Below are 24,273 nucleotides of genomic sequence, written 5' to 3'. Positions count from 1 at the left end.
GCCAGCCTCAGGAGAGGAGCATGGCAGGCCATGCTTCAGATGCATGGTCTGGACACTGGGGCCTGGGGGCCTGCCAGGGCTGATGGAAAAGCTGACCTATAAGGAAAAATGCTTAGAAAGGGGCCCATGAGGGACACCTGGGTGGCTCAGTCAGTTAAGCATCTGACTCTTGGTTTCGCCTGGGGTCGTGATCTTGGGGTCCTGGGATCAAGCCCCATGTCAGGCTCCGTGCTCAGCGGGGAGTCTGCCTGCAATTCTCTCTCCCCTTCCCCCCTTCTCTCTCACTCTCTAAAATATATAAATAAATCTTTTTTAAAAATGAAAGAAAGAAAGAGGCCCAAGAGAAGGCATTTGGTGTGTGACTTGTGGCAGTTTGGGTGTCCTTGGTCATCCAAGGAAGCCTCTGGACCCATATGAGCCTCACTGGGCTTTGGGGATGCCCCGCCAACCAATGACCCCCCCCCACAGCTGGTCTCGGGGGAGATTTGACAGCTGGGGTGGGAGAGGGGCATTCCATTATCACCTGTGACAGGGCTGCTCAGGAGACAGCACCACGAGCCAGCGGGCAGGATGTGTTACAACCAGGCCTGCAGATATAAGATGCGCCCAGAAAGTTCTAGAAGTCCCCTCTCCGACCCTGTGCAAGGCAGGCCATCAGTTCTCCCTGAGGCGCCTTGGAGGCTACTTCTTTGCACCTCCTTTCAGAGGCATGTGGAAAAGCTGTGTGTCTCCTGCCCCAGGGACCCCAGGTAAAATGACGGGGTTCTGTCTGTTATAATTTGTACTCATTTCTCCCCTGCATTGCCCTTCTAGGAGGGATCATAGTAATTGCAAGCCTTATGTTTCTAATTTTAAGAATGGCTTCTTATTGGTTGTGGTTCAGTTGCCTGAGCATGGCATAGCTCAGACACAGCCCGCGGCATCCTGTCGGGGCCCAGCTGTGCAGGAGGGATCCCCGACCTCTCAGCCCCTCCCTAGCCAGCCTGCTGAGGGTCTAGACCACCCACTGTCTTGTCCAGTGCATCCCTGACCTTTCCCGATGCTGAGCTTTCAGGATCTCGCTCTCCAAGAAAGAACCCAAGGACACAGTCATGGTTCAGCCACTCCCTAGGTCCAGGCAGGGGCACCCAGATCCCCTCCTATGAAAAGTCCACCCAACCTGGACACTGCTTGGGGACCCACCTGTGGCTGCCTTCATGTAAACTGTCTCCTGCTCTGTCTGCACTTAGCCCTGACAGCCACAGAGAGTGATGGGACCCCGCTCATGGAACAGTATGTCCCCTGCCCGGTGTGCGAGACCTCCTGGGCCCAGCACACGGACCCGAGTGAGAAGGCGGAGGGCGTGCAGTACTTTGACATGGAAGACTGCGTGCTCACGGCCATTGAGCAGGACTTCATCTCCTGCCCCAGACACCCCGACCTGCCCGTGCCTCTCCAGGAGCTGGTCCCCGAGCTGTTCATGACCGACTTCCCGGCCAGGTAGGGCCACAGCGCTGCTCCCCTGATCCCTATTCTCCTGCCAGCTCTAGGAATAGAAGGAAAATTCTCCTCGGCCTTCGAGAAGGGGGCGCTCCCAGACCTACAGCCTTGTTTTCCTTTCTTGGCAAATGCAGACTCCTAACCGCTGCCCCGAGGCTGGGCGTTTGGGTCCCCTACCTCTCTGTTCCTGCAGTTAAGTCGACCTATAACCTCAGATAATTACTTCGGAGAGAAGGCTGGAGAAATAGAGAAGGATTTTTGGTCCCACCCAACAGGAAAAGGTCACAAAATCCAAGTGCTGGGTCAGAGAGGGGCTGTTCTGCAGTCGTAGAAACTGGAAGCTACGACTCGGTCTCCCTGGAGATAATTTGACATGGGCGGTGACCCACTATTTTGCAATTATGAAGTCCCGTTGTTGCCTTAGTCAAAAGATGGCTATACCTGGCTTCTTTAAAGAAAAGTGAACTTTTGGGTGGTGGGGGTAAGAATATTTATATTCTCATTTTTCCAAATTGCCCCTATCCCAGAGAATCCATGTGCAGCAGTCTGAGAGAGTGCAGGATATGGGTCGGTCTATCAAATTAAGAAATTGCTTCCTACATTGGATGATGTCACCCCATAACCCTTTCCAGGTGCCCCAGTTACCTCGCTGGTCGAAATGATAATTCTGCAAAACGAGCTCCCTTTATTCCTAGAACCCTAACGTGAGGATTATCTTTTCTCGGAGACCATACCCAGAGTTATATAGAAGCATGGATCAGGTTTTGGGGGGGCGCCCAATGGGGCAGCCCCAAATGTTAGGATTTTCATTTATTTGCTGAACCTTGTTGGGTTTTTTGCCCACACTGAATCTGGGCTGGGGCGTCTACTGTATGAGATCAGGAAAGCCTGCTGGGTTTGGATCGAATGGCAGGCGTAGCCTGGTCCTTCACTGAAGGTACTTGGCGACTAGTTAAAATGCCCGACAATGTGGACGGGATTCCCAGCCCAGCAGAGGCTCCCTGGAAATTTGAGCTGGGGCCCAGCCCGGGCGCTGAGGCATCGCACCCCCCACACCAGGAGTTTGGGCGAGTCGGGGTTTGGGGAGGGGGTTACCAGGCATCCGGGGAGCCCTGTCCGGTGGCCCCGAGTTTACAGGAGTCCTAACAGAATGCCCCCAGGGGATTCCCCAGCATTTCTGCTGCTCCCCATAAACCCACACGGCCCATGCAGGCAGTTTTGGGGAGAGGGCACTCGGAGAAGAGCCCGGCTTCTCTGCGGCACCCCCCACCCCGCACCGAACTGCCTGGTGGGCTCAGCCTGTGCGGCCTGGATGGCTCCAAGGGAGACACCTGGCTTAGGCAGCCTGTGAGGGACCCAGACAGACTTCAGCAGAACAGAGCGAGGCCCCGAAGTCGGAGGGCCTCTGGGCTGCCTCCCCGTCCCTCCCTGCCTCCTATCAGCCCTCTCTCTCTCTCTCCCTCCCTTCCAGGAGTGACTTACAGTCTTCCCAAAAGCCCAGAAGGAATCTCCCCTTTACCTAGAATTAGAACACACCAACCAGGGGGGTCTAAACTCCCTGCCTTTGGGTGAAACCCTAGCCAGCGACTGCACATAGAGCTCTTGCCCCTCAGAAGCCCTCCGTGGCCACTTGCATCATCATGCTCCGCTTAATAAAAAGAAGAAATAAGGAAACGATCAACCTAGCAGTGAATAAATGTATTTTGTCTGATGGGTGCTAGCCCTTAAAGCCCAGAATCTTTGGGAAGGAAACACCCAAAGAATTTTCTTTTCATGTGGGCCACTCTGCAAGACATCCCCCTGTGCTATCCCCCTGTGCCACCAGCATACCTACGAGGCAGTTTCCATTACAAGCCCACTTTATGCAGGAGACCTAGGCTTGCTGAGGCTACATAACCTGCCCGCGGCCATGGCTTATCCTGGCTCTGACCCCATGGGTGGCTTTGAACTATGACTCCCTGCTGTGGGAGAAATGACCAAGGCTGTCCTCGCATCCACCCATCCCAGGGCCGCCCCCACCTCAGTAGGCCCCTCTGGAGGGCGGTAAGGGACCAGCTGGGGAGGTGCGGTCTGACCCGCGTGCTGTGCTTCCGGCAGACTCTTCCTGGAGAACAGCAAGCTGGAGCACAGCGAGGACGACAGCAGTGTCCTGGGCCAGGGCGGGAGCGGCACTGTCATCTACCGGGCCCGGTACCAAGGCCAACCTGTGGCGGTGAAACGGTTCCAGATCAAGAAATTCAAGAACTTGGCCAATGCCCCAGCGGGTAAACAGGGCCCCGTGTCGTTTCTTTTGAGACCCATGTTCCCTTGGTCCAAACTTGCTGCCACCTCGGGGAGACTGGAGGAGGAGGGTGGACGAGGCCGGCGGAGGTCCCTGGGCAGCCGACCTGCCTTGTTCCTGGCAGGATGTGGGACAGGCTTAAAGGTCGGGCTGAGCCACGCTTGGAAATTGGGAGATTATTTTCTCGTCTAGAGGCAAGACCCCAAGAGCATGAGCCATCCTTACAGTTTCCATCGGCCCCGTGGCCGGCACAGGCCTGGCATGTGATGGGTACACACTCAAACGTCAGGTGGACCCTCATCCTGCAGGACCCCTCTCAGCCATGTCCACTAAAGGAGGGAAGGTGGGAGGCCAGGTCCGGGTGAATGGATGGGGAAGCCAGCGTGGGACGGCTTCTCCGCCACCCACAAGAAGGAGGAAACCATCTCTTGCTTTGGCACATCCAGGCCCAGACTCTGTGTGCAGCTCAGAGATGTCCTCTACCTAGAGCAACCCATCACCACTCTACACCCGGCTGGCACGGGTACTGGGTGAGCCCCTCACTCCCAGCCGGCGGGATATCACGTGTCTCACCCCCACCCCGGCCCGGCTCAGCGTGTTCATCCTTACGATCGTTCAGGTCATTTACACGCTTGGTAGGAAAATCAGAATCAGAGCAATATAAAAAAAGAGAGAGAGAAAGATCAGAAAGGAAGAGACCAATTGTTACCATAGGAAGAGAATGACTTCCTGCACAGAAAAATCCCAGAGAGTCTGCTGACAAATGTGAGAGCCAGTAAAAGTTTCCCAGAGTTGCCAGATGTGAGCTCAACCTCAGAATTCTGCAGCGTTCTCACAGACGGCGAAGGCAGCAATAAAGCGTTGAGTGTGGAGGGATAACTAATGTATATCGTTCAGTTCTCATTTAAATCCTATTGAGGATGTGCGTGCCTGTGTGTATGTGAGAGAGAGAAGGAGGTCTTACTCACTGAGTCTAAATGCGTATAAAATGGCAAAATCCCCAGAACAGCTGAGAGTCCTAGAGAGGGAGACGGAGGAAAGAGACCTGCCCAGCAGGATCCCTGATTTTGAGATTGAACGTAGGGGAGGTACAGATGGGGACGCAGGAGGACAAGCAAGGCCTGGTTGAGCCCACTTGGTGACCTCAGGGCCAGCCACAGACCAGTGGGTGGCATCTTGCCCACCCCCCATTTGGCAGGAGAGGCCCTTTGTGGGGAAGAAGGGGACCCCTTGGGCAGCCACCTTCCAGGGGTTACAGCACAGCTGGAAATTGGCCACTCCTGCTGATAGATGTTGCTCCTCTGGCCTGAGATGATGTGTCACAGGCCCACGGCGGCCCCGGGTCTCTCTCTGGCTGAGGAGAGAAAGCTGGCTCTTTCTTGCCTTTGGAGGTCCAGGCTACCAGCGGGGAGTCAGGTGGACCCGCCCTCAGCATCCCTGTGGGCGAGCAGCCGGGGCTCGGTTACCTGCCCGTCCTGGGGCTCGAGCCAGGCTTCGGGTGACATTCAGGGAGGCAGAACCAGAATAAGCCGTCGCTGTGACCTTCCGGAGGCCAGCAAGGGGGTGGGGTGAGGGCTCCGAGAGTGACAGGATGGCAGGGACACACGCAGGAGCAGGGGCAGGAACCGCCCACTGTGTTGGGATGAGTTTAGCACCTGAGGAGGGAGGCGCCCCGTACCAGCCTGAATACCTCAGAACACCACCATCTGGGGCCGAATTTGGGGGGACAGTTTCGCACCCCTGATGTGTCAGTGCCTTAAAATGTGAGTGCTGCCCCCTCAGCCCCTCCGGTCCCCGGTCCCGCGGGGCAGCTCTGAGTGTGGCAGGACCCCCCCTGAGTGGCCCTAGAGGGTCTCCCCGGACAGCCCTGACGGCCGCGCCCTCCCTCGCAGACACCATGCTGCGGCACCTGCGGGCCACCGACGCCATGAAGAACTTCTCGGAGTTCCGGCAGGAGGCCAGCATGCTGCACGCCCTGCAGCACCCCTGCATCGTGTCGCTCATCGGCATCAGCATCCACCCGCTCTGCTTCGCCCTGGAGCTCGCCCCGCTCGGCAGCCTCAACACCGTGCTGTCGGAGAACGCCAAAGGTACCAGTCGTGCTCCGGAACATTCCCGGGGCATTGCGTGGGGCCCGGCCAGATAACAGCCCAAACACCACCCCCCGCCCCCCGTGGGAGGCTGGCAGCCCAGACCCTAGGGAAGCTGGATCCCCGGGGGTTCCCTCCTCCTGCCCGGCCTGGCTGTCGGGGGCAGAGCACCGACTCCCTGTGGGCCAAGAAAGGCACTTCCCTGGGTCTATACCCTGAGTGGTGGTGGTGGTGGTGAGGCTGCAGAAGCTTATGGTTTAGAGTTGGAAGGAACCACCTTCCAAGTCCTGGTTCTCTGCTGTAATCCTGTAAGTGCCTCGTGTGCTGGCCTGTAAAAGGAGGGTGATAATAGTCCCACTAAGGGGGGCGGGGCAGTTGAGGGTCTCAAAGGAGGCAGCCCAGGGCAGCCTGAGCAGCAGCCTGGTGCCCACACGCCCACCAGCCACGTAAAGCTCTCCTTTCTCCAGAACGCACAACACATATCCATCATCGCTCAAAACCAACAAAAAGCAAACAACAACAAAAAAACCTGACTATTATTTTTTAATGAATTTTTACAATAATTTTCCTCAGGACACGAATAGGGAACTAAGTTCCAAAGAGCGGACAGAAGGAGAGAGGTTGTGGTCTCGTGACTCAGGCAGAAGAAACACAATTAAACTCAAATCATGTCTCCCTCAGCGGAGGAGAACTTTTTTTAAATGAAACTCTTACTCCCGCAGTCTACCCCTTGACCGTAGCACGAGCTTGGCCTGCGATGAACTCTAGGAATTTTGAATCCTTGCCCTTTTCGTTAAAAACACCAACAATTCCAGGCATGAAGTAGCATGTATGACGCTGTAGAAATAAGCATCTCTCTCCTAAATACCGTTTTATTTCAGAAGGTCCCTCTCTGTCTCCGTGGGCCTCCAGCATGGAGAATGAGAAGTGTCCGTAGGATACAAAGTATCTGGGGAGAGAGAAGGTGAGGAAAGACTGTTGTCATAATGGTAGTTTGGTATTTTTTTTTTCTTTGCAAAGATTCTTCCTTTATGCCCCTGGGACACATGCTCACCCAGAAAATAGCCTACCAGATCGCGTCTGGCCTAGCCTACCTGCACAAGAAAAATATCATCTTCTGTGACCTGAAGTCGGACAACATTCTGGTCTGGTCTCTGGACGTCAAGGAGCACATCAACATCAAGCTGTCGGACTACGGGATCTCACGACAGTCATTTCACGAGGGTGCCCTCGGCGTGGAGGGCACCCCCGGCTACCAGGCCCCAGAGATCAGGCCTCGCATCGTGTATGACGAGAAGGTACCCACACCCTGGCCCACTGCCGGCCCCCCGGCCTCTGGGAGGCCAGCCAGGCAGACCTCATGCAGCCTCTGAGCTCTGTTTCCCCAGGCACAGTCCCCTCTCTCTCCTGTGCTTCACCAGGGGGCTCTGGCTTGGACCAGAAATGCACAGGGGTCTGTGCCCACTAGGAATGTCAAGGTTAACTTCTCCTTAGTTTCAGGAACAGTGAAGTCTCTCACCTCTGAAGTCTCTAACCTTGACTCAGAGACATATCAAGGTGAGTCCAGGACAGAAATGGGTCTGGATTTGGCTCCCCGCTCTGCCATTTAGACATATACAGTGGGGACAGTGAACCAGCCTCGTGGGGGCTCATATGGAGCAGTCAGAAGAAGGACGGCAAAGGCTCCTGGCCCATAGGTGCTGTCCCCAAGGTGTTCCCCAAGGTCAGTGCTGAGGCAACATCGCCAAAGCCAGGAGAAGAGAGTGAATTCTAACAGGACAAGCATGGCCTCCCCGAGCCGCTGCCTGGCCAGCCTCAGCCAAGATGTTAGCTGAAGGTTTACTTTCTTCCCTGAAAGCCACTTGGTAGCGGCAGGCACAGAGACAACTTAGACCGGTGTTCTAGCTAGTGCCAGCCCTGGTTCATCAGTCCCCCAGCACGGAAACTCCCCTGGTCTACAGTTTTTCATTATTTGGTGGTTTACAGATGAGTCATTGCCTGATTGCTTCAGGAATGGCCTAAACAGGCCTGTAGTCCCCATGCTGTATGTTACATCCCCATGATATTTTATAAGTGGAAGTTTGTACCTTTTGGCCACCTTCAGATAAAAAAAGGAGGAAAGAATGACCTTAGTGGGGCATCTGTGGGGCTAAGTCAGTTAACTGTACAACTCTTGGTTTCGGCTCAGGTCACGATCTCAGGGTCACGAGATTGAGCCCCACTGAGCTTGGGATCTCTTTCTCCCTCTCCCTCTGCCCCTCCTCCATCCCTCTAAAAAAAGGAATGACCTTAGCGTGTGTGGGTTAACTCATCACCTGTGGCTATTAACCAAAATAGAAAAGGCAAATCACAGTGATAAAAATAAGAGCTTCTTAAGTGGCAGGTGACACAGACCAGGCACCTCGAAACTAAGATTATAACAGGAACCTTCACATCGAAAACTCTCAGGTCCACCTCAGCCATCCTCCTGCTAAAATGTTATCTACCTCTCGGCCCTCACGGAGGCCTAAACTAACTTCTCCTTTTGGGGCCCTTTGAGGACATTAAACTTAGAGGAGTCAACATTTCGTGATTTAGGAGATATTCCCCCTTTATGATTTGCATACACTGCCCTTCTGGTGCCAAACACATTTAGCTGAGGGTCCGTGTTCTCTTGCCTTTTCTTGATTCTCAAGGATGAGGAGTGTAGCATCCTTGGAGCCCTTAACCTGATGGCTAGCATGGTCCCCGTGTGTATTTATTGGATGGATGGATGAGTGGATGGGTGGATGGTTGGATGGAAGGAAGTATGGGAGGATGGATAGGTATGTGGACAGCAGAACATATCACCAGATGGATGAATGGGTAGACAGGAATATAAATAGATAAATACACAGAAGGATAAGCTGTCAAGTGGATGGATGGATGGATGGATGGTTGGTTTGATGGTTGGATAATGGATGAAAAGAAGAAAAGGAAGGAAGGAGGGAAGGATTGGAAGATGGATGGGTAAAGGGACAGAATGATGGTCAAATGGTTGGTTGGAGGTTTGGACAGGTGGGGAGTGAGGGATGCATTGATGGATGGATTGATGACTGTGTCCCTTTGGGCAGGATCCCTGGTCCAATTGGTCTTCTGCTCCCTCCGTCTCAGGGCCAGCTTATGAAAACTGCTGGGCCCAGGCTGGGGACCTGACTTGGCTTGCCTCTTTGCCCAGGTAGACATGTTCTCCTATGGAATGGTGCTCTACGAGTTGCTGTCAGGACAACGGCCAGCACTGGGCCACCACCAGCTTCAGATTGCCAAGAAGCTGTCCAAGGGCATCCGCCCTGTCCTGGGGCAGCCAGAGGAAGTCCAGTTCCATCGGCTCCAGGCACTCATGATGGAGTGCTGGGACACGAAGCCTGAGAAGGTACCCAATGGCCTGGGGTCTGGGGGCCTGGCCGCTCGTGCCCCTGTGGTAGTGGAGGCTCTGGATGTCAGAGCCCACGTGTATGTCTACTTGCCCATCCTTTGCTAAGGGTCTAGAACAAATGGGGCAACCCTTCTCTGCAGGAGTCATAATATTTTAAAGCTTAGCTGTTTGGGGCAAGAGGCCAGGGGTTTCAAGGTTAAATAAAATGCATTTATCAAATTAGACAGTATGGATTTGATGTATTGGGAGTAAAATAAGGTCTGAGGAAAATTCTCCACAAGATAGCATGTCTGTGGGCATGGGGGTTGGAATATCGAGTTTAAGCTGATGGGACCGCCTAAGTTCAAGATCCCATGGAGAGTGAGGACCCAGGCCACCAGACACTCCGGCACCTGGACTTGTCTTGGCTTCTTCTTCTGAGCATTTTCTAGTCCTTCCTCCCTTGTTCAAGACCATCGGTTTCATGGGCAGAGTAGGCGTCCATCTAGCCACAAGCGACCCTTGCTCACGGCTCCGGTGGCCTGTCTCCCTCAGCGACCACTGGCCCTGTCGGTGGTGAGCCAGATGAAGGACCCAACTTTTGCCACGTTCATGTACCAGCTACCCTGTGGGAAGCAGACGTCCTTCTTCTCCTCCCAAGGCCAGGAGTACATGGTGGTGTTCTGGGACGGGAAAGAGGAGTCCAGGTAATGTCCCGAGGCTGGCCGCGCCCTGCTAGTATAGGAGGGGGGGTGTGGAATTGGGGAGCAGTCAGGGATGACCATGCTGAGAGGAGTCCAGTGGACAGCAGGTTGAAAGCCTGGTGGAGTTCACTCCAGAGAGAAAACTGAGTCCCCGCAAATAGAAAGGCATGTAGGCATTCGCGGTTGAGAGGGGCAAAGAGAAGGGGTGCATGGGGTCAACAGAGGCCTTTGCTCTTGTACTTATTTTTTTCCTTCTTCATTCCCATCTCCTATTTCACCCACCCTCATCCCCCTCCCCTCTGGCAACCACCAGTTTGTTCTCTGTGTTTAGGAGTCTGTTTCTGTTTTATTTTTTCTTTTGTTTTTTAGATTCCACATGTAATTGAAATCATATGGTGTTTGTCTTTCTCTGACTTATTTCACTTAGCATAATGCCTCCAGGTCCAGCCGTGTTGTTGCAAAGGTCAAGATGTCATTCTTTTTTATGGCTAAGTAATATTCCGTGTGTGTGTGTGTGTGTGTGTGTGTGTGTGTGTACCACATCTTTATCCATGCGTCTGTGGATGGATGCTTAGGTTGCTTCCATATTTGGCTACTGTAAAAAATGTTGCAGTGAACAGAGATGCACGTATCTTTTCTTTTTTTGTTGTTTTAAATTTATTTGAGAGAGAGCACAAGCACGAACAGGGCCATGGAGGTGGCAGAGGAAAAGGGAGAGGGAGAAGCAGACTCCCCACTAAGCAGAGAACCCAATGCGGGGCTCGATCCCAGAACCCTGGGATCATGACCTGAGCCAAAGGCAGCCGCTTAACTGAGCCACCCAGACACCTTGCGAAGCACATATCTTTTCAAATTAGTGTTTTCATTTTCTTCAGGTAAATACCCAGAAGTGGAGTTATTGGATCCTATGCTATTTCTATTTTTAATATTTTGAGGAACCTCCATACTGTTTTTCCAGTTCATATCCCCACCAACAGTGCACGAGGGTTCCCTTTTCTCTGCAGTCTCTCCAACATTTGTTGGTTCTTGCCTTTTTTTTTTTTTAATTTGGTTCTTGTCTTTCTGACACTGGCCCTTCTGATAGGTGTGAGGTGATACCTCATCATGGGTTTGATTCACATTCCCTGATGATCAGTGATGTTGAGCATCTTCTCATATGTTTGTTGGCCCTCTGGATGTCTTCTTTAAAAACAAAATGTCTATTGAGGTCTTCTGCTTATACTTTACTTTTTTAAAAGATTTTATTTATTTATTTGACAGACAGAGATCACAAGTAGGCAGAGAGGGAGGCAGAGTGGGAGTGGGAAGCAGGCTCCCTGCTAAGCAGAGAGCCCCATGCGGGGCTTGATCCCAGGACCCTGGGATCATGACCTGAGCTGAAGGCAAAGGCTTTAACCCACTGAGCCACCCAGGCACCCCTTCTGCTCATTTTTTAATCCAATTATTTGTTTTCTTGGTGCTAAATTGTATAAGCTCTTTATATATTTTGGGTGTTAATCCCTTATGTTAACCCATTAATCAAATGATCAGATTTATAATTTGCAAATATCTCCCATTCAGTAGCTTTGCTGATGGTTTCCTTCACTGTGCCAAAACTTTTTAGCTTGCTGTGGTCCCAGTTTATTTTTGCTTTTGTTGCCCTTGATTCAGGAGACAGATCCAAAAAATATTGCTAAGCTTGATGTCCCAAGGGTTTACTGCCTCTGTTTTCTCTTAGAAGTTTTATGGTTTCTGGGGCACCTGGATGGCTCAGTGGGTTAAGCCTCTGCCTTCGGCTCAGGTCATGATCCCAGGGTCCTGGGATTGAGCCCCACATCGGGCTCTCTGCTCAGCAGGACCCTGCTTCCTCCTCTCTTTTTCTCTGCCTGCCTCTCTGCCTACCTGTGATCTCTGTCTGTCAAATAAATAAATAAAATCTTTAATAAAAAAAAGAAAAGAAGAAGTTTTATGGTTTCAGGTCCCCCCTTTAGGTCTTGGAGTTTATTTTGTGTATTGTGTAAGAAAGTGGCCCGGTTTCATTCTTTTACATGTGGCTGTCAAGTTCTGATTGAACAACACTGATTGAAGAAACTGTCTTCCCACCCATTGTGTATTCTTGCCTCCTTTGCTGTGGAGGAACTGACCACATAAGTATGGGTTTATTTCTGGGCTCTCTATTCTGTTCTGTTGATCTATGTGTGTTTTGGGGCCCGTACCATTCCGTTTTGATTACTATGGCTTTGTCGTTATGGTTCAAAACCAGGGATTGTGATACTTCCAGCTTTAGTCTTCTGTCTCAACATTTCTTTGGCTTTTCCAGTCTTTTGTGGCCTCCATACAAATTTTAAGATTATGTGTTCTCACTCTATGAAAAATGCTGATGCTCTTTTGATAGGGAGAGCATTGAATCTGTAGATGACTTTGGGTAGTATGGACATTTGAATAATAGTGACTCAACCAGTCCATAAACATGTGTCCCTTTATTTATGTCCTCTTCAGTTTGTTTTAGCAGTGTCTTTCGCCTCCTGGATTAACTGTATTCCTAGGTATTTTATTCTTTTTGGTGCAACTGTAAATGGAATCATTTTCTTAACTTTTCTTTCTGCTAGTGTGCAGAAACACGACAGATTCCTGTGTATTAATTTTGTACCCCACATCTTTACCCAGGTCACCTATTAGTTGTAATAGTTCTCCCATCCTGGGCGGATTTTGTTTTAAGATGGGTGCTATTTGCAGCTTGGTGGCAGAAGGAGCAAATAATGCCGGGGGTCAGGGAGAGAGGACAGTGACTGGGGTGGGGTTGTGGAGTAGCGAGAGGGGCAGGGGACGCAGAGCCAAGCAGGACTGGTGCCCTTGCATAAGCAATGTGTGGGCCTTCCCTTCTAGTCGCATCTTTTTCTCAGTGAAGTGACAGGAAAGACAAAGCATCGGGATAGGTTTTGAATATTCGAGAAGACCACAACGTGTGACATGAGCATGGGCACATGAGACTAGGGTGGTGACAGGGCAGCCCTGAAGCCCTCTGGGGGATGGAGGTCCTGTGTTGGAAATAAGGCTCATGCACAGCGTTCTGTGCCCCCAGCATGCTTTGCTGCCCCCAGATTGCAAGCTGGGTAACAGTTGGTTTTAAGCAGGGTTGGGTTTTTGGCAGGAGGGAGAGAAGGACATGGGCAGGGCAGGTATTTTCAAAAGAGTCATGATAGAGATGGGTCATAAAATGATGGGGCCATAAAATGGATAAGGAATCATGGAAAGTACCAGAGAGTCCTAGATCTTAGCAGAGTGTAAACAAAACCAAAACCCTGTGATGTTATGGTAGTGGGTGGAATGTTCTGGAAAACTCAGGGGTAGAGGTCAGAAAATAGATCCTTGACACTGAGTGGGTGGGAGGGTTGCAAATATTAGCAAAGACGGGATGCAACATGCAACTTTGGGAGAGGGTGGCTGGGGTAAGCTGAGAATAAGATCACTGGGAAACGAACAGGAGGTCACAGGACCAAGATCCCAGGTATTGGAAAGATCAACTTTGTAGTCTCCAAAACCCACCATCTGCTGTGAGATCCTCCAGTCCTGGTCAGGGTATGAGGTGTTTCCCACCCCCTCATGGGACATCTTCAGAGTCACAAGAGCATTTCATGGCCTGAATAATCTTCTAAGCCTCATGGCAAACATAGGCAATAATGCTTAGATAAAGTGGAGCTTGATACATGAGGAGATAAATGGAAGAACTTTGCCATTTTCCCAAGATCCGTCCAGGTAACGTTTGCGCCACGATGAATGCCATGGGGACTGAGCACTCTGACATAAGACATGGTCTAAGAAACCATGCCCTAACGAAATATGTATATTGGTGCGTGTGCGTATTTATTTATTTTTACTAATATTTATATATGTAAATATATATTTTTTCAGTAATTACATCGCCGGGCATTACACATTGTGATATTTGGCATGCAAAGTATGAAAGATAGATTAAATTAAAAAAAGAAAAACAGTACTTCTGAATTTAAATTTTTAGATTCATGATAGATTTTATCTTTAAGAAAAATAAACTCATGTTTCCTAGCCCTGCCCATTGATAAGGCCTACCAGAAATGACCACCTAGCAATGATGACCCCCGGACCCAGATGGTGGGTCTAAGCACCCTAGTACTTAGTACTCTAAGTATCATAGGGAACCAGGGCTTATCGGAGAGGTGGCTGACTCCAGGTCTGGGACAGGAAGATGGCCGGAACATCTGACACACCAGAATCAAGGATGCCATCAGATACTCGTGAGGAGAGATTAAAGGGATTTAGGAGTCAACCCAGAGTGGTTCCTGCTGGCCAAGGATAGGGCAGTTGGCCATTAGTAAGAAGAATTGCAGTGGGATGAGACACGTCAAATTTTTTAATTCATGTGTTTCTAATGCTACTTAATAAAAACAAAAATAAATAAATAAAAACAGACAAACTGCGGTTCCTGGATAGCTCTAGTCAGTTAAGTGTCCAGTTCTTGTTTTCAGCACAGGTCATGACTTCGTGGTCTTTAGATCAAGCCCCACATCGGGCTTCATGTTCAGCTGGGAGTCTGCCTAAAACTCTCTCTCTTTCCCTCTCCCTGTGCCCTCCCTCTGCTCATGCTCTCTAAATAAATTAAGTCTTAAATAAAAGCCCCTCATTGATGACCATTGGAGGCTCTGACCCATTATTTTGAAAACTAGTATATTCAGAAAGAATCAAGGTTTTATTCTGCCTTTCCTATGTGAACTCTACCCCAGGGTAGCAAAAGAGAGAAAAGGAGGAAGTTTCTCTTTTTAGAATAAATGAGGCTAATACATAAATAAAGAATGCCGGAAATAGAATGTCAGCCTTTTGCAATCTCTATTGAAATAATGGATATAAGGCAGTGATCATTCATGATTACAGAAGGAGTGAGAACAGGACATTCCCAACAGAAATCCACACCCCCACTGAGGAAATGTTCTTGCCTAAAAAAAAGCAGACAGAATCTGATCAAGACTCGAGACTTGGGGGAGAAGGGAGACAGGTGACACCCCAGGGATGTGGGCACTGCACAGGACACCCCCAGCATTCTCAGCACATAACCTGCCAGAGAAAAAAGAGAAAGGGGAGGGGAAGCCAGTCTATAGACTGAGAGACATAAATGTGCAAAAGATGTGTGTGACCTTGGTCAATAACTTCAGTCGCCACTTCAGACAGTGAGGACACTGGATGCCCATGAAGAATAGTGGGGAGACGGAAATGCGAGGGGCAGGTCAGCTCCAGTGAGCAAACAGTAGCCCTCATAAATGACAGCTTATTAGTTCTCAGAGCACTCGTGTTGGGGGACGTGTTTCAAGGACCCCCAGCTTACTCTGAAATGCACCCATCTGTCTTTAGCCTTGACTTTGTCTGCTCTGATATGGAGGGGCTCCCCTGTTCCTGAGTTGTAGCAGGTAGGGCCAGCGGGAGGGGTGAGTGGCTTTGATGGAAATGCGGCCACCTGTGTCCCTTCTTCAAACCGGGGGGCAACTTCTTGGACCCTCCAACATCACAGACAGAAGAGACCCTTTCTTCCCATGGGGAATGCCCTCCCACGGCCTGAACGTTCAAACAAGGGAAGCAGAATCCACCTGCACCCAATGCCGTGAACGGTCCTCAATTCTCTCAGAATGTGGCCAAATTCAACCCTGGGTTGGAGGGGCTGGAGGAGGCAGCTGACGTCCTCCCCCAAGGCTGCTCAGGCCAAGACAAGAAAAGGGAGGCCACTGCATGCTGACCCCACAATTGTCCCTGATTCTAGGAACTACACGGTGGTGAACACCGAGAAGGGCCTTATGGAAGTACAGCGGATGAGCTGTGCGGGAATGAAGCTGAGCTGCCAGCTCAAGGTCCAGAACTCTCTGTGGACGGCCACCGAGGTAAGTGCCCCCACGCAGGGCTCTCATCCAGCTGGGCAACACAAGGCGCAGTCCATGCCGTGTTTTTTTTTGGTGGGGGGAGCGATTTAGCAAAGAGGATCACAGGATGCCCAGGTACCTGGGATTACCAGATAACCCCAGCCCGCACGTGTGAGACCCCCAGAGCAGTGCCAGCAGCCCTGGGAAGAAGCAGCAGCGCAGCGTGTCCCCAAAGGTAACGACCGGCCTTGTCCCTGCGTGTGACCTGGACTCAGTCGAGAGAAATCTCAGGGGCGGGATCCCCGCGAAAGGAGAACTCCATTAGGCTGGTTAAGTCACCGGGTTTTTTATAGCACTGCAGGGTCTCCCCAGCCAATCCTCCACTCAGCCCTGAAGGCATTTTGCCTTCACATCAAGGAAGTCAGCCGAAGGCCCTGGGAGCTGTCTTCTGAGAAATCCAGAGGGACAGGCCCCAGTGACTGCTCTGAGAGCTGTGTGGGGCGTGGCGAGGGCGTGGCGAGGGCGTGGCGAGGGCGTGGCATTGGTGCCTCCCGCCCCGCCTCTCAGAGGACAGACACTTGTGTCTGCCAGAAGGCTCATCCCAGTGTAAGTCCCGGTAGTGAAAACTTGGGAACAGACCGAGCTCTGACAGCAGGTTAGGCTGTGCCGGCCCCCCCCGCCCCGCCCCCGGCGATGGGCAGTGCGCTCACACACGCTTCCCTCCACCTGCCATGAGTTGTCACGGGAAAGGTGAGGGAACAGCGCAGTCAGGCAGTCCCACTTTGGCCAGGAATGCAGAGACAGACACACAGACACTCAGGGGAAACGAAGTCTGGGCCCCAAGTCCCCGTGGTGGTTTTCTCCAGGTAACAGGGTAGGGGCGATTCTATGTTTCTTCTTTAAACTCGTGTCATTTTCCAGATCCCTGCAAAGCACAGGAAGATGCAACCAGCCAACCAGAAAGGCCTGGTCAAGGTTGCTTCCTAAGGCACAAAGGGATTCCCAAGGCAGAAGGGACCCTGAGAGAAAATGGCAGGCATGTTCCCACTGGGGTCTTACATTGGCTTGTCTACCTCTATAGGACCAGAAGATCTACATTTATAGCCTCAAGGGCATGTGCCCCTTAAACATGCCCCAACGGGCTTTGGACACCCCGGCAGTCGTCACCTGCTTGTTGGCAGTGCCTGTTATTAAAAAGGTGAGGTCAGGCGGGGGGGGGGAGGTGGATGCCCTTCTGTTGGGGTGTCCCCCCTCGGCTTGGGGGTGGGGGTATGAGAAGCGGGAGCAAAGCCAGTTCCTCTTGGACCACCGAGCCCGGGGTCAGGTCCCAGTCAGCCTCAGAGAGACAGACCATCATGAGTGCCTTTTCAGGACCACATGGAACTCACAGAGCAGAACTCAGGGCTGAGGGGAAAGCTTGCATTCCACCTGCAAATGCCACAGTCCCAGATTCAGGTGAAGCGCTTTTGGGGTACAGATGGTATAAATAGCCGTTGCACGTGTGCCCTTCCCCTTCGGGTAGCAGTGGACATGTGCAGGCAGCCCTGCCCACACCCCTGGGGAGCAGCCAGTTCCACGTGCCTCTGGAGTGCCCACAGTCAGCCCTACACCTTTGGTCCCTCTTTGTCCTTGATCTTCTAGCCCCCACCTCTCTGAAATGGAGCCCCAGGTGGTCAATCCCCACAGCCTGGGTCTCCAGCACCTCTGCAGGGTGGACAAGCCTCCCCGCCCATCCAGCATCGCACTCTGGGGTGACCCTTCTTGCTAGGAATGTACCTCTGCCACACCACCTTTTATTCAGTTCTCAAGGTCAGGGACCACCGAGCCTGCTCTGAGAAGCTGCGCCAGCCCTTCAGTGGTGCCGTCTGGCTTCTCGGGCCTCTGATCCCAGGCACTGCTCTTCTGCCTTTGCCCCCTTCCCTGCCGCCCCATCCCCTGCTGGTCCTCCCTGCTCCTCATCAACGCTCAGGGTGTCATTATCAGTGGTGTTTGGTTAAAACATGTTGGCTGTCATCATCCAATTTCAGTTTTCCCATCTGGAAAACAAGGATAAGAAGAGGTTGAAAAGGGTTCTCTGAGCATAATATCCTCCAAGCTCTGGACCTGTGCACTTGGATAAATGTGAGAGCATTATTATGACTTCTTAACAGTTGTGAAATAGATATGCTCTTTGCCCAGCTACAGTCTATTCCTTTTAAAAAAACTTTTTTAAAGTCTGAAATGAACCCTAGAATCATTTACGACCATGCCCCATGGGCGAGGCTGGGCAGCTCGGGACCCCGTCTGCCCAGAGCCCAGAAGGACATGACACAAAGCGTTATTTAAGGCCACTGCTGGCCAGAGCGCCCGAACCAGGGCACCACCACCCGCACGACCAAGGGGAATAAAGCGGGCTCTGTGCGGAGCCTCCCTGTCAGCATGCCTGCGCCTCGGAGGCTGTGCTGCCCGTGGCCACGACAGCAGGCCCCTGCATTCTTGCACGCACACATTCACACCCAGCCGGACCGTGGGGCTCACCGCCCTGACTGGGGCCCAGAGCTGGGATTCAGATAGAGATGCTGCTCCTATTTGCTTTGGCTGCCTTCTTCCCGAAATTTCTGAGGATGGATTTTGATAAATGTTCTTAGGGCTCATTGACCTTGCTGTTGCGCTCCCGTTACCTTGGACAGCCTGGCCTCCCCAGTTCCCAGGTAGCTCCAGGTCCCAGAAAGGGGACTTTCTGTTGCCCACCCATGCTGGCACGAAGCCTGGGTCCCTGCTCTGTGGTGGCTTCGGCTTTGTTCTCCTGAACTCCTCCCTCCCACCTCAGCCCTTGCCAGGCATCTGGGCTCTGCAGCTGCCCTCTGTTCCCGGCTCTGCAGAGATGCTCCAGGGAGGCCTGGGGTGGGCCCAGCATCCAGCACTGTCCCTGCACCTTTGGCTACGGAAGATGGCATGCTTCACTGTGGGGGCGGAGGGCACCCCCAGGACCCTAGCACGGACATCTAGGCATTTCAGAATAGGTGTGGGAAGTGGGGGGTGTAGGCACAGGGTCCGAGAAGTGCCTCCATGAGAGGGTTGAGCTGGAAGCGATTTCTTCAAGGGTAGGCTCAGCTGCACACATAATCTGCTGGGGCAGAACGCCAGGTGGATTCACAGAGATCGTCGAGACTCAGTCCTTCCACGTGGCAGGCCCATACCGAGGAGGCAGTGGCGGGCATGCCGAGCCTGCTGTCATGGAGCCCCCGTCTGGTGGGGCAGCCGGCAGGAGGTGGCAAGCACACCCACATGCTGCCCGTGACTGCTGTCACATCGTTAACAAGCAGAGCTCATGGGAAGGAGGGAACCACGTCCTGCCTCTGAAGGAGGCCCGTGTGACCCGAAGCAGAAGGCAGCCCCCTCCCTCTCACACTGCCGGAAGCCAGCCTGCATGCAGGCAGGCCCCTTGATTCAGGGCACACCCGCCCTTCCCTCATGTGCCAGGGGCCACGCTCTTCCCCTGCACGCTCCTCTCCTGCTCCTGGCAGGGAGGGTGGGTGTGGCTCTTCTGGGCCTGACTTGCACCGGCTCTGGGAGCATGCCCAGAAGCTCCTGCTGGCGGCCCCCTGCCTTTCTGGGAACATCGCTCCTCTGAGGGCGCTGGGGTCAGTGCAAAGAGGAGTTTTGTGCCCACTCCGCTTCTCCTTGGCCTGCGGGAGGCTCACGGGCAGTCCTGTCTTCTCCTCGCAGAATTCCTACCTGGTGCTGGCAGGCCTGGATGACGGGCTTGTGGCAGTGTTTCCCGTGGTGCGGGGTGCCCCGGACAACAGCTGCTCCTACCTGTGCTCACACACGGCCAACAGGTCCAAGTTCAGCATCCCAGATGAAGACACGCGGCAGAACCCCTACCCCGTGAAGGCCATGGAGGTGGTCAACAGTGGGTCCGAGGTCTGGTACAGCAACGGGCCAGGCCTGCTGGTCATCGACTGTGCTGCCCTGGAGATCAGCAGGAGGCTGGAACCCTATTTGGCCCCTTCGGTGGTCACCTCGGTCGTGTGCAGCTCTGAGTGCCGCGGGGAGGAGGTCGTCTGGTGCCTGGACGACAGGGCCAACTCGCTGGTGATGTACCACGCGGCCACCTACCAGCTGTGTGCCCGGTACTTCTGTGGGGACCCCAGCCCGCTCAGAGACATGTTTCCAGTGCGCCCTCTGGGTCCGGAGTCCCCGGGCAGCCACGCAGCCGGCTCCAAAGAGCCCGAGGGGGACTCCATCGCGGACGTGAGCATCATGTACAGCGAGGAGCTAGGCACACAGATCCTGACGCACCAGGACTCACTGACTGACTACTGCTCCATGTCCTCCTACTCCTCATCCTCTCCCCACCGGGCCCCCGTGTCCTCCTCCAGCCTGCCCTGCTCCCCGGCCAGCTCTTCCAGCGTGCCTTTCTCCACCGACTGCGAGGACTCCGACCGGCTGCACGAGCCCGCCGCGGGCTCCGACAGGTCTGAGCACGACCTGACGCCCGTGGACGGGGACGCCTTCAGCCAGCACCTGCAGGCCGTGAGGATCCTAGCCGTGAAAGACGTCATCTGGGTCCCCAGGTACGTTTCCCCGCGAGTGGGGCAACTCTCCCATACTGCCCACGGGAGCTTGCCGAGGCCACCATGCTCCCTGTGTTCTGGAGCCTGGAGGGATCTCTTTAGGAAACCTGAGAAGGGCCCCCACAAGTGCTCATCTGCCCCCCGAGGACTGCCAGGCAGAGCCCCAGTCTGCAGCGATTCTGTTTCCCGCTGGGAAAGGCCTCCTGGGCCCGGCCGCGGCGGCGCCCTTGCGGTAACCCAATCTGTTCTCAGAGACGGCGCATTTGTTGCCTCACCTCTGTGCACGCTGGCTCCGTTTCTCCCCGAGAGCACGGCCCTGGACAAAACGCTTCCCCTTCTCGGGTTTGGTTTCGCAGGCGCGGCGGCGATGTCATTGTCATCGGCCTGGAGAAGGACGCCGAGGGCCAGCGGGGCCGCGTCCTCGCCGTCTTAAAAGCCCGGGAGCTGACTCCACATGGGTAAGCCTGAAGGTGCCTCCTTTAGGCCCCGCAGCTGTGGTGCGGGGAGTCAGGACCCCTCTGCCAGCACCCCCTATACACGCAGGGGCTTCTCAGCCTTTTGTCCTCCACCAATAAATGCCACGGTGGCCAGAAGGCAGAGAAGGAACAAGATGAGGTCCTCCATGCAGCTCCTCAGAGCTCAGCAAATACTAGCTGAACCGGGCATCACGGGTCATAGGTCCACAGATCATGGCTGGCTGTTTCTGGGGTTCCCAGTGCACCTGTGGACTGAGGGTCCTGCCTGGGGTCCATATGTCCAGGGCTGGAGTTCAGCTGCCATTGAAATGAGGAGCTGACTGATTCACTGTTATTCCCACCGAGTAGGAGGGCTCTTTCTGGGGTCTCCACCTGCCCAGACAGCCCCTAGGGGAGGCACAGACCTGGCACACACCACCCCTCCCTGTGCCCAAGCCCAGGCTCTGCCTTGGCTCCATACCCATCTGTCAGGGGGCCCTACCAGGAGGCAGACCAGACTCCACTGTGAGGGTTGTTCTGGGGCAAGACAGCCTATCCGGATGCAGTGTGCGTGGCTATGGGCGTAGGAGGCTGGCACTGGCCAGTATCCCCAGAGTCCCCTGCCAGCCGGCAGTATGCACACCTCACTTTGTCTACTGAGCCCCATCCCGAGAACCTCCTTGATGGAGAAATGTCATGTGGCCTGTTTGCCCCAGAGCAGGATAATGGTGAAAGAGGGAACATCTGTGGCAGGTCCCTTTCCTTGCCTGAAAGCACAGGGCATCCTCAAGGACCCACCAAATCCACTGAAGCCTGGTCTGCCAGTGATTCCAGAAACAAGATCTGGGATGTGTTTTGTTTGTTTGTTTGCGTGTGTGTGTGCTGAGCCTCAGCTGAGTTTGTGGGTGAAGTAATGATCACATCACAGGTCAGGGGGGTCGGGGGGCTTCTGGGGAAGCAGGCATGTCTGTAGAGCCCAGGCCTGTGGACCTCACCTTGCCCATCATTAGTGTCCCGAAGTTTTTCACTGGTGGTGTTCTCCTGTGCAGCCCCCAAAGGCAGGTTTACTCTCTGTAGGGAGAAAGCAGCCCAGGCAGCCAGCTGACACTGAGGGGCATAGCCTGATCCCACCAGCCTTTTGCCATGCATCTGAGACATCAATTCTCTCAGCAGATAACTAGTGAATTCCTGCAGCGTGCACGGCCCTGAGGTGGCCAGAGGCCCTGCGTGTCATACCGGTTTGCACGCTGGCCACAGGGCAAGGCGGTGAGCGCTGGGACATGGGCTGCCCGCTCCGGCTGAGGCCCAGCAGGAAACCTGTGGTGTGTGCACAGATCGGCAAAACAATCCACAGCCTCCGAAAACAAATGCGTATAGTTAGGGCACGTGGGCGCGGATTTCTGTCGGTTATACCGCCCTGGATTTCCTAAGCACCGAGAACTTAGCGTGGGAGGAAGAGCTGACAGCAAGGAGAACTGAGTCAGTGCTTCAAATCCGTTAGTGTCCGCTGACAAGCAGCAGTCGGAGGTGATGGTGCTTTCTGGACACTTGCGGGTCTCGGTCCAGTGACAGAGGCTACCTGCTCTCTGTGGAGTGAGTCCCTTACAGACGGTCCCCAGGTGCACGAAGGGATGCCCTAGGCTCTTCTTTAGTTAGGAAGCCTCCGCCCATGGGCCAGACCCCCAGGGGACGCAGGTGCAACAGAGCGCAGCCTGCCACCGGGCCAGGATGTCCAGATGCCCCTCCTCAGCCAGGCTCCCAAGAAGTTGCACACTGAGGGTCCTGGCCCCAACCAAGTGGGGACCCCTATAGATTTTCTCAGACCCTTCCTTTCTCTGTAGGGTTCTTGTGGATGCAGCCGTGGTGGCAAAGGACACAGTTGTGTGTGGCTTTGAGAACGAAAACACGGAGTGGTGCCTCGCAGTCTGGAGGGGCTGGGGCACCAGAGAGTTTGACATTTTCTACCAGTCCTATGAGGAGCTGGGCAGGCTGGAGGCTTGCACGCGGAAGAGGAGGTGATTCCTATGGAATGATAGTCGTGGAGACCTGGCTGCCCTGGGCCACCCCTCCACCTGCCGCCTGCTGCCCCCTGAGGACCCAGAAGACCCTGAAACATTTGCTGCTAGAAGTGCTGAGGAGTCACCACCTTGGCCGTGGTCTGGGGGGCTCCCCGGTTCTCCAGGGTAGAGCTAGCTGCCTACCTCCATTCTCCCATTACGGGTTTTACAACCCAAGAGAAGACAGTGGGGCCTGGTTGGGAGCAACTGCCCCTGCTTCCTCCCTGGAAGTCCAGGAGCGGGGGAGGGGGGCCACGCTCCGGCCTGGGTCACACAAAGCAGGGCTGGGTCTTCCCAGTCCCTCCCCAGGTCTCAGATGGAATTACACTAGACGCTCTCAGCTGGGGAGCAGTTTGGGGCAGGGGCGGGAGGGTGCCGTGACCTCTGCCCCTTCCCCCAGTGGTCTCCAGGCTCTCAGCCCATTTCACAAGTCCCTGGGGCCTTGGGGCCTCGCTTGGGCAAGCTGAGATCAGATGTCTCCCAGTCAGGAAAGTCTCTGTGTGAGAAGCCCTCAGAAGGACGTCGGGGAGGAGCACTGCCCAATCTGGGGGATGAATGAGTTCATTTAAGTGACACAGCCAGAAAGCCAAGAGCTCGCGCAAGGCCCGGAGCACCCACTCGGCCCCTGCATTCTTCTCCTGCCGACAAAAGGCCGGGGAAACTCAATCAGTGGGACTTAAGAAAGGGCTGTGTGTTTATAGCTTCGTAAAGTAAACTCGGACGCAGCTGGAGCACAAGCCCTGTTTGTTTGCACGTAATAATCTTGTTTATCACTTTAACAAATTAAGTAATAGCTCGGTGGTTAGGCCCCGGTTGTAAAATCACCTCATTCGGAGCTCCCACCAAATCAGGCGTTGGCTCAGCATTGACGGCGCTCATGGACAGCGAAGTCCAAGGAGCGAAATGGTTAGTGGGGGATTTATGGGTCTGAGAGCCACCGTTTGTATAAATTAATGCACACACATGTGCCCACGGATCATGTTGCTCCCGAAAGTAATCATCGGAGGCCACTGGACCTGGAACGGTGGTGTGAACGTGAGCTCATCCTCTGGTTCAAGTTGTAGACCTTTTTCTAAAATTAAGTTATGCAGATCAGACTTAAGATTGGCTGGGATATGTGGGCAAAGGTGGTTCCTTTTATTTGAAAATAAAGTGGTTCTCTTGAGAATGATGTCAGCCTCTGTCTGTAGAGCGTGTTGGAAGGACCCAGGCCCTCTTGCTGCCAGGGTGGAATGGGCAGCACCCTCCTACCGGCGCACAGCTGTCCCCATCCAAGCAGCCCCATGGCAGCCCCCCACACCCCCAGTGCACAGCTGTCCCCATGCAAGCAGCCCCATCGCAGCTTCCGTGAGCAGAGACAGCCGCTGCATCAGCCTCAGCCCACCCACTTCCTTTCGCTGCTGGCCTGGGCATC

At 53.8% G+C, this 24,273-nt stretch overlaps 1 protein-coding gene across 4 annotated transcripts in view; it reads left to right on the top strand.

The window, feature by feature from the left end:
• LRRK1 (leucine rich repeat kinase 1) overlaps positions 1-24,027 on the top strand; it is a 121,082-nt gene extending 97,055 nt beyond the window's left edge. For all 4 annotated transcript variants that reach the window (XM_032835992.1, XM_032835993.1, XM_032835994.1 and 1 more), the window contains 11 exons: positions 1,230-1,479; positions 3,577-3,743; positions 5,653-5,850; positions 6,871-7,148; positions 9,047-9,241; positions 9,779-9,930; positions 15,692-15,809; positions 16,870-16,986; positions 19,497-20,347; positions 20,704-20,805; positions 22,644-24,027. In XM_032835992.1, coding sequence (XP_032691883.1) covers positions 1,230-1,479; positions 3,577-3,743; positions 5,653-5,850; positions 6,871-7,148; positions 9,047-9,241; positions 9,779-9,930; positions 15,692-15,809; positions 16,870-16,986; positions 19,497-20,347; positions 20,704-20,805; positions 22,644-22,821 — 2,606 coding nt within the window. In that variant the 3' untranslated portion in view covers positions 22,822-24,027. The remainder of the gene's footprint in view (positions 1-1,229; positions 1,480-3,576; positions 3,744-5,652; positions 5,851-6,870; positions 7,149-9,046; positions 9,242-9,778; positions 9,931-15,691; positions 15,810-16,869; positions 16,987-19,496; positions 20,348-20,703; positions 20,806-22,643) is intronic.
• Positions 24,028-24,273: the final 246 nt, after the last annotated feature.

This window comes from Lontra canadensis, unplaced genomic scaffold (genome assembly GCF_010015895.1).
Source record: "Lontra canadensis isolate GAN:19392208 unplaced genomic scaffold, GSC_riverotter_1.0 scaffold89, whole genome shotgun sequence".
NCBI classification, from domain to species: domain Eukaryota; kingdom Metazoa; phylum Chordata; class Mammalia; order Carnivora; family Mustelidae; genus Lontra; species Lontra canadensis.
Note: the sequence above shows the minus strand (reverse complement) of the source record. Positions and strands in the feature narration are given on the sequence as shown.